Source organism: Monopterus albus, unplaced genomic scaffold (genome assembly GCF_001952655.1).
Source record: "Monopterus albus unplaced genomic scaffold, M_albus_1.0 scaffold375.1, whole genome shotgun sequence".
Lineage (NCBI taxonomy): Eukaryota > Metazoa > Chordata > Actinopteri > Synbranchiformes > Synbranchidae > Monopterus > Monopterus albus.
This window is the reverse complement of record NW_018128255.1, coordinates 32124-40678: the sequence shown is the minus strand read 5'-3', so window position 1 is coordinate 40678 and position 8555 is coordinate 32124. Positions and strand designations below refer to the sequence as shown.

At 40.5% G+C, this 8555-nt stretch overlaps 2 protein-coding genes across 3 annotated transcripts in view; both read right to left on the bottom strand.

The window, feature by feature from the left end:
- ssh1b (slingshot protein phosphatase 1b) overlaps positions 1–2987 on the bottom strand; it is a 13277-nt gene extending 10290 nt beyond the window's left edge. Inside the window, exons 1-2 of the mRNA XM_020585720.1 lie at positions 2494–2987; positions 1032–1069 (exon numbers count right to left, since the gene is read on the bottom strand). Coding sequence (XP_020441376.1) covers positions 1032–1069; positions 2494–2574 — 119 coding nt within the window. The 5' untranslated portion in view covers positions 2575–2987. The remainder of the gene's footprint in view (positions 1–1031; positions 1070–2493) is intronic.
- Positions 2988–3755: 768 nt separating this feature from the next.
- Positions 3756–8555, bottom strand: part of LOC109951299 (synaptic vesicle 2-related protein-like) — a 6011-nt gene continuing 1211 nt past the window's right edge. The window contains exons 3-16 of one of the 2 annotated variants that reach the window (XM_020585723.1): positions 7980–8065; positions 7800–7898; positions 7401–7472; positions 7185–7309; positions 7019–7082; positions 6750–6875; positions 6538–6666; positions 6416–6453; positions 6011–6087; positions 5807–5911; positions 5295–5403; positions 5115–5196; positions 4941–5030; positions 3756–4394 (exon numbers count right to left, since the gene is read on the bottom strand). In XM_020585723.1, coding sequence (XP_020441379.1) covers positions 4170–4394; positions 4941–5030; positions 5115–5196; positions 5295–5403; positions 5807–5911; positions 6011–6087; positions 6416–6453; positions 6538–6666; positions 6750–6875; positions 7019–7082; positions 7185–7309; positions 7401–7472; positions 7800–7898; positions 7980–8065 — 1427 coding nt within the window. In that variant the 3' untranslated portion in view covers positions 3756–4169. Of the gene's footprint in view, positions 4395–4940; positions 5031–5114; positions 5197–5294; positions 5404–5806; positions 5912–6010; positions 6088–6379; positions 6454–6537; positions 6667–6749; positions 6876–7018; positions 7083–7184; positions 7310–7400; positions 7473–7799; positions 7899–7979; positions 8066–8555 lie in introns of both variants that reach the window. The other variant, XM_020585722.1, reaches the window with a different exon arrangement.

Genomic DNA, 8555 nt, shown 5'->3' with positions numbered 1-8555 from the left:
CATTGACTAGAGGATCAAAACCTGCCAGGTTAATCAACAGTGGGTTTTTTCAGCAGGGTTTTCTCCTTGACAACACTGAGAAAATAAAATGATAAGGTACAGCCATTCAGGAGCCTGATTCGCTGACACCCCTGAATTTTCAAGGGGCATGTAAGACAGGAAACTCATCTCTTGCAAAAAAAATTGCTTTCAATGATCAAGGCAACGTGGTTCTTTGAAAGTCTAATTAACTGCATGTATCTGAGAAAGACTGAATGCACTGAAAATCTAAGATCAATCCTCTAAACTATTCTTGGCAGACTCGTGTGTTGTTTAAGCTTCTGTTCCCATTAAAAACCATTACATTCTTTACAGAATCAACTGTTGCTGCAAGAATTTGGCTGAAAAATGACCAACTAATGAGCTGCAACCTAGAAGTCGAACATTTAATCTAAATCTACAGTAAATAAATGTTAATACTGTGTTTCAAGATGCCACCCTTTAACTATGCAAAGATTTACATCTGTACTGTTTAGCCCTCTGACTTTCTACTTCTTGTAGAGACAAGCTGAAAGAGTTGGAGCATTCACACACTTCTGCATTCATGTCTGTAGATTATGAAAGTGGTTTTAAAATAAACCTTTAAATCTACAAATTATGAATACATTCAGAGAAGACATTGCAGACATACACAGCATATCGATGAAAAACTAACAGCTGGAATAAAATCACTTCAGATGTAAATAGTCTGTATTATGGGAGTATAGTGGCATGTGTCTAATTAGTAGGCTAATACAATTTCTGAACTTGGAACTCATCTTAAATAACATTCAGAGTGGTTATCACTAAAACTTTTTTAGGCACAACATCTGTTTTCTGGTATTAGGTATTACTGGTTCCTGGTGACTTTATGCTTCTTAAATTGCCAAAAGGAGAAGCAGTCAGACTTCTGACTTTATCCCCACTAAGTGTGCACCTCTTTGTAAACCAGTTTGACCTCTCCATCTCCAGAAAGCTTGAAATACCTGACTTTTTACACTGAAAGCTCTTACCTCTGATTATTTTTCTGGTCATCGTCGCTTCCAAAATCCTGAAAGACAAAAAAACAAAGCAGGGAATATGAAGAATGTACTACACTGTGTAATTTTAGTACTGGGTCCTCGATTTCAAATGAATATCAAGGAAAAGTGAACTTCTTCCTGTACTTAAAACAACTACCGTCATAAATGTAAGGTTTGGAAGCTACAGGCCGGCACACCTGGAGAATCGCTCCTGTTGAGTCCCAGACTGGACAGACACGTGTACACAGATGTGTGTGTCATCTCAAAGCTGACATTCATTATGAGCATGATATGTCAAGGCTAGGACAAAAATGTTTGTGTCTGTTTCTGCAAAAAACTAAACTATGGAGAATAAATCTAGGAACTGGATGAACCTGATAGTCATGTCTTGTCAGATATTTAGGCTGTGAGCTGGTCCAGTATTGACCACCAGTGCCATCTAGCGGTCCTCTCTGGCGAGTGTTGTTATCTCATCTACTGCAAACATCCGCTGAATCATAGGACACCTTCAAATGACACCGGTTCAACTAAAGCACACCACAACAAACAGCCACGTCTCCCCCATGCTGGCTGACTTGTGGAATAGTGAGAAGAAAGTGGTATTAAAAACCCAGTTACCATCACAGTTGCCTCGGCTGAGCCTACTTCTGAGCACATAATCCACTTTCCTAAAACTAGAAACTGAAGCATTATAGTCCTGATGTTATCACTGGCACTTTGTTTGCTGCTTAAGTGTTACTTCTCAAAACTGTTTTCCTTAGTGAAAAACCTACTGCCTACTCATTACCTTTTTTTGTTTTTCTACTGTGGGGTAAAATACTAGACTAGTCTATAGACAATGAATACTTTAGATTATACTTTCTGTGTGGTGCTGCATACAAGTGAGGTTTAAATTCTGGTAAAGACCCTTGAGGTATTTCTCACAACCAAGTAGCACCTCTGATCTCACATCACTTGTCTATACTTCGCAGACATCCTATATCAAATGTTATTCTTGGATTTCTGCAAATTTATGAACATTTGACTGAACTGTAATTGTGAAAATTGGTGGCATTCCCCTTTAAACTGTCCTTCCAAACACTGAAGTCGTATTACTAGCAATAAAACTAAATAACTGAGGAAGGAGCAAATGTTATTGCAGCACCAAAATGAGCACTTTGTTCTGACAGTCAAACCCAGTGGCTTCCCCCTCCCCCTCTGCAGGGTTTTGTTTACAAATCCTCTGGAACAGTAGCCACAAACAAAGCTAGTGGGACTGCTGGTAACAATAAGGCATACTAAGTTTACTAACGCACACCAAAAACACACAGCAATTACGGAAGCAAGGTGAACCCCTTCATGAAGGATATTAAACACCACCCACAATGTAGTGCGATACGGGTTCCTGCAGGCGCGTTCCCTGCTCTTACTCATATTGCGCACACAAAGACAGAGCCCCGGCTTTTCCGCTTACCTCCGCCGCGCTGCTGTTGGCCGTGCTGGCCGAGGATGCCGCACTGGGGGTGGGAGAGCGCTGCAGAGTCACCAGAGCCATGGTCGGTGGGCTGCAGCTGTGGATGCAGCAGAGGAGGAGACGAGAAGGGAGGGGAGCAGGATCTGGGAAGATGCGCTGCTGAGATTGTCTCTGTCACCGGGGAGAAAATGCCTAGTCAGACTCTCATCCAGCAGTACCTGACTCTTGAGCCCCAGCCGTGCTCCCTTTCGGTCCTGCTCCGTGCGTCCTCTGCGGTTACCGGAGTCCTCATGAGCGGGAAGAAGCGGTGAGAAATTTCCTCCGTTTGTACCGAGCCAGCAGCAAACCCCGAGTTTTCATCGGTGGTGTACAGACAAACAAAACACGGTGCAGGTTGCAAGCGGGGCAGAAATTACATGCAGCTTTGCCGGCTGCCTGTGATTGGCTGGCCTAGTTCGCGTGTGCGCTGTCATTGGGCCAATGTTGTCAAGGTACCTGGCCAGACTAGGAACTACAAATACACCAATACTAAATACAAGAGGTGATTGAAAATACTTTGCTCATGTTATAAAATGCAGTGAGGTTGACACAGTGTGGATGATTTTCATGATTAAGGATAAATCTTGTTTTCAAGGTTAGCCAATTACTTGTCTGATCTATTCTATGATCCACCATCAGAAAAGAGGCCGGCGCATTGTCCTCCATTAGTGTTAGGTCATCAAATGATTGTGTCCAACCCAAAATCCAAAACTCAAAAACATTCATTTTATTAGCACTGTTAAGACAATTAAAGCAGCAGTTTCAGAAGCTTAAGTAAGACAATATCTGAATTTTATGATAGGTGCCAGTTAGTTTCCTGTCACTTGACTATATTAAGGCTGTAATTAAAATTTTATTGCCAAATTATCTGGCAGTTATTTTCTCAATAAAAAGATTTTTTCATTATATAATGGCTGTTAAAAAAAAGTCCATTATAATTTACCACCACCCAAGACTAAATGCCTTATTTTGTCCTACTAACAGTCTGGCCCCCCCTCTGAAAAGCACCAAAAATTCACATTTGAGAAGCTAAAAACAGGCTCGCATTTCTACTTAAAGGCTTAGAAGAATCAAATAGTTGCAGATCTGAATGATTAATTAACTGACTACTTGTTGCAGCACAAATCTACTTGTTAAGGTAGAGCCACAATAATAGACCAGGTATCTCTTAGTGTATAAATTACAATACTGACATTTATTGACAAAACAGAATAAACCATAAAGCAGATTGAATGACTTTATTTGACAAGCAGCATTTGGCTTCTTTTATAAATAAATAGGTTACAAGAAGTAATTTTTATACAAAATGTATAAAAATAAAATTCTCAGTCTCTTGGGGACAAGGCTTAAAATGTGTTGCTCTATGCAGAACCTGCACAGTGCAACACTGCTTTCCAGAGTGTCCCTCTGTTGCTCTGTTCTCATGGCCTAAATAGAAAAGAGGGTAAACAAACCAGTCCAAGTGTGCATATAGGCCTACCCTCAGTTATCGCTCCCTGCATGTAATAACATTGTCCCCCTGCTGCTCTTTACCCACTAGTCAGATGCCTCAGTTCACAGTTCAGCAGACAACTGTTGCATCTGCAGCAGCCTGACAGGTGACAAAATAGCCTTTCTTTCTCTCTCTCTCTCTCTTTTTAAAATCCCTCCTGGTTGATCTGCGGCTGGTTCGAAGACTGCGGTGTACCATTTGATTGGCTGGTTGTTGTGGTCGTACTCCTTTCAGATTCTTGATCAAGACTGGTCTCCTGCAGACTCCTGCCTAAAGTCTCAATGGGCAGGATCAAGGATGCAACACCAGCCAGCAGACAACAGCCACAGTACACTGACAGGGTCAAATACACCGATGTCCTGAGGAGCACCTAGAACCAAAACACAAAAGACTGATATGAGTTGCAGAGAATCACAGAGCCCGTTCTGAAGGGGTCTGACTGATGCTGAAACTAATTTTCATATTTAAAGCTGCAATACAGCATCACAATGAGTCACAGTGTTGTTCTGCAAATAAATACCAACAATACAGTTGGCTGTATACATCACATACAAATATACTCATCCATGTACACAAGGCTGTGCATACAACTGCATGAGAATGCAAGTGCCGCAGCACACTTTGGACAATGACAAGTCTTTAAAACTCATGGTGAGATTGGCACAAATTTTACAGCAATTATTTTGTGGTCATCTGAGCATAAATCCTGATGCTTTTGTTGTGTTTTGTTTGACCATTCTTATTGGGTTGTGTAATAAACACTGCAGCCTGTAGTACATCTAGAAAAATGGCAGCATTTTCTGAAAATAGGAAAGTCAGAGATACTGAATGGTTATCTGGCAGTGGTTTGTTTACGCTCAACATAAATTAGTAAGAAATTTACAGCCAGCCCAGAGTGGCTCCCCTTCCCCCTCACCTGTGCCACAAAGGGGGTGATTAGGGCCCCCAGCCTGGCTACTGCACTGGAGGTCCCCATTGCTAAGGCCCTGTTTTCTGTAGGAAACACCTGATAAAAAAAAAAAAGAGGAGAGAGAGTTTTGTCTAAACATATGATTAGTGTAAAAATGGGTTACATTTTAGGTGGACCTACCTCTGGTGTGTAAACAAAAACAACTTGGTATCCTCCAGAAATAAATGCTCTGGCAATGAAGATGAAGACTGTAAGAGCTGTCCTGCACAAACAAAAAGAGAAACAGATTTAGAGATTAGGCTGCGGGTTTACATATACTGGTGCTTTTCCAGTATGCCAAAATAATGCACACAAACCTACCTCCCAATACAAGCATATAAGGGTAGAAGGGACAAGGAAAACATGAAGAAACACAGGGCCATGCTCTGCTTCCTGCCAATATACTCGACAACCAGAATAACTAAAAGACCTGGAAGAAATTTGAAAATCAAACAGGAGTTGTGAAGATATAGTGAGCATGAATTATAAACCAACAGCCACTCCCTTAAACAATAAGTCTGCTGGCACGGGTGGTGACATAAGTGAGCTTAATACTCTAAGCCTGTTTTTTTTCCCCTTAAGAGTCAAAACGGCAAATGTGTAAATATGAATGTAATATGTGAAGACGGTTTTTAAGACTTATGTCTAAGAATAATAATTCTTAATAATAATAATTAGGTCTTAAATTTTGTTGTTCAGAGTTTAGTGAGAAAATAAGGAGGCATGCATTATATGGGCTTACACTGTTATATGCAAAAGCATCAATGTCTTTACCTTACAGTCTGAACTATACATCACAGCTTTAGAAACTGCTAATAGAGGGAGCATGTCACCTGGGAATTCAGCTAGCGTTGTCCATAAAAGGTCTCTGTAGTCATCTGATGTCAGATATTTGCATTCCAGACTACAGCTCGGTTCAATCTTGGCTTGTTGGGTCGCTGTAAGAAAGGAGAGCAGCTTGATTTGGGTATTTGCTCAAAATGAAGGTATATTATGACAAAGCTTAAAAGCTGATCTGCCTGGACTGTGTTACTTACTCCCACATGAATCTCCAGATTGGAACATCTCAGTTGTCAAAAGGACTATCCCATAATAGGAGAAGGCGTTTGAAAACCTATGGATATAATAGCAGTACAGTGACTTAGGAACTAAGCTGTGTACAAGGAGTTGCATATTGTGCATGTACACAGAAGCTTAAAACTATACTTTAACACAAAGCCCCTCTACAAGATCACGTTGTGATTGACTGGTGCATACTTCCAAACAATTCCAAAACATCAAACCTGGAGGTTTCCAGGCCGGTTGTCTGCTTTGCTTGAGTATTAATCCAGCCTTGATCTCATAATGTAATAACCAGATTAAATAAGATAGAAAGACATAGTAAATACTGTGTTACTCAAACTAACCATATAAACCACAAAAGGAGAGTAGTCTTCCAATACCTAGGCGTAAAAAGATCTTTGATCTGTCCACGGTCATTCTGTAAAATTAAAATGATAATTAAGCATTGAATTGGACTTTCATATCTCCTTTTTCAAATTCTGACACATATCTTAAACTTCACCTGCTGATTAGCGGCTATCCTCCCTCGAGGCATGGCCTTGCCATTGTCTTTGGCAATCCGTGTTAAAGTGTCCATGGCCCTTCTTCTTTTCCCCATCAGCACATCAAAACGAGGACTTTCAGGCAGCCACTGTGTTCAGTGCCACACGAAGGTCATTTGAGGGTTTTACTCTGGTTGGGTTTATTTTAGGGATCTTTATGAAACATACTTACAAAGCAGAAGCAAACAAAAATTGCCATTGGTATAGTGGACAGGCCAAGCAGCCACCTCCAGCCAAGAGTGGGCATTATCCACAGGGCCAGGAGGACCTCGAACACAGCACCTATTGCCCAGAATGCCTGATGTACACAAATGCATAATTCAAATGGGATTTAATGAGCAGTTTATTTAATCAGATCAAAGATTCAGCACTGAAATAGACCAAAAGTCATGCATTAACATGACTTAACAATATGCATTAACAACACAATCTCCACAATACCCCAATCAACATGATGCAGATGCCTCTCATCTTCACTGGGAGGAATTCTGAGTACAGCGTCACTCTAAAAAGAGACAGAACATTTGTTCCAAATAATTTATTTATTCTTAATCTTTAAGGAATTATAAAGGCATCCCATCATGTATAAAGAAAGGTGTAAACTTACGACTGAGGAGCTCCTCCGATGCCAAATCCCACAAGGCCCCGCAGGACCAAGATCCAGCCATACATTGGAGCAAATGCGCTCAACAGGCCGTAGTACAGAGTCCAGCACATACAAACTGTTAGACCCTATTTATGACCAAAAACACATAAGATGAACAGGTGATAGTGTACAAAAACATTAAATCCTATATGAGAAAGCTGGACTATTACTACTCACTGTTTTTCTGCCATATTTGTCAGATATTTTCCCCCATATGGGTGAACTGCACCCCATCCCGACAAACACCACCTAAGAAAACAAATGTAGCTCAGCACAAACATAAGCACACGTCACAAAACCAACAAGGTGTGGAATATTCTCTTTCTCTTATTATATTCTTATATATATATTTTTTTATATCTTCATTTATATTTTTTTTATATCTTCATTTGCTGCTTTAAAGTGCCTTAGATTTTGTGTTAGTTGTGTAGCTACTTTATATTTCATTTGTATTATGTGCCATTCATGTGGATGGCAGAGTAAGAATTTCATTGTACAGGGAAACGCGTTTCCGTACTGTGCATATGACAATAAACACTTTGACTTTGACTTTGATAGCACCAAAGGAGAATTTACCGATGTTATGAGAGCCACCTGATAGCCAGGCAGCCTCCACTCACAGTTCAGCTGGGGTCCTAAGACACTGAGGATCATCATCTCCATGGCGTCTGCTATCTACACTCAGAGAAACCGAGAACTGCATGAGAGATGTACAATATCTGGAAATCAGTGAGGACCTCTCTGCAGGATTCTTACCCATGCCAGTCCAGTGACCAGAGAAATTTTCCACTGGAATATTCCGAAGCCGATGGCCTCCAGTGCATCGTCTACTGTAAAGGTTTCTGAAAAGAGACAAGATGGTCACTGCAAGTTGACTCTCAACTGTAAAGAAATGTATGCAGAATCGCTCAAGAATCAAAACAAGTACTTAAATCACTTGATATGCAAAAATATTAAGAATTAAACATTCAAATCAAAGTTTTAAAAACATTACATTTGTTCATCAAATACGCTGTTATAGATTAAATAACCAGCAACTATATAAAGCTGTTAGAGCTCCACTTTGAAAACTACAGTACTGAAGAATGTCAGGTCCGCTCGGCGCGACCTGCCTCTCTTTCTTTTTTATTTACTCTCCCGCTCTCAGCTGTGTCGCATCGGGTAATTAGTGACTCGTGGGTCGGTGCGCACACCTGAGGCGTATTCCAGTGATTTGTTGGCTTCCTTATTTATACCTCTGGCAGACACCCTGTCGGAGCATTGCAACGTACTATACTTAAAGTAAGGTATAAAAAGGTTGTGTTTGACCCGCAAATTTTATATATATATATA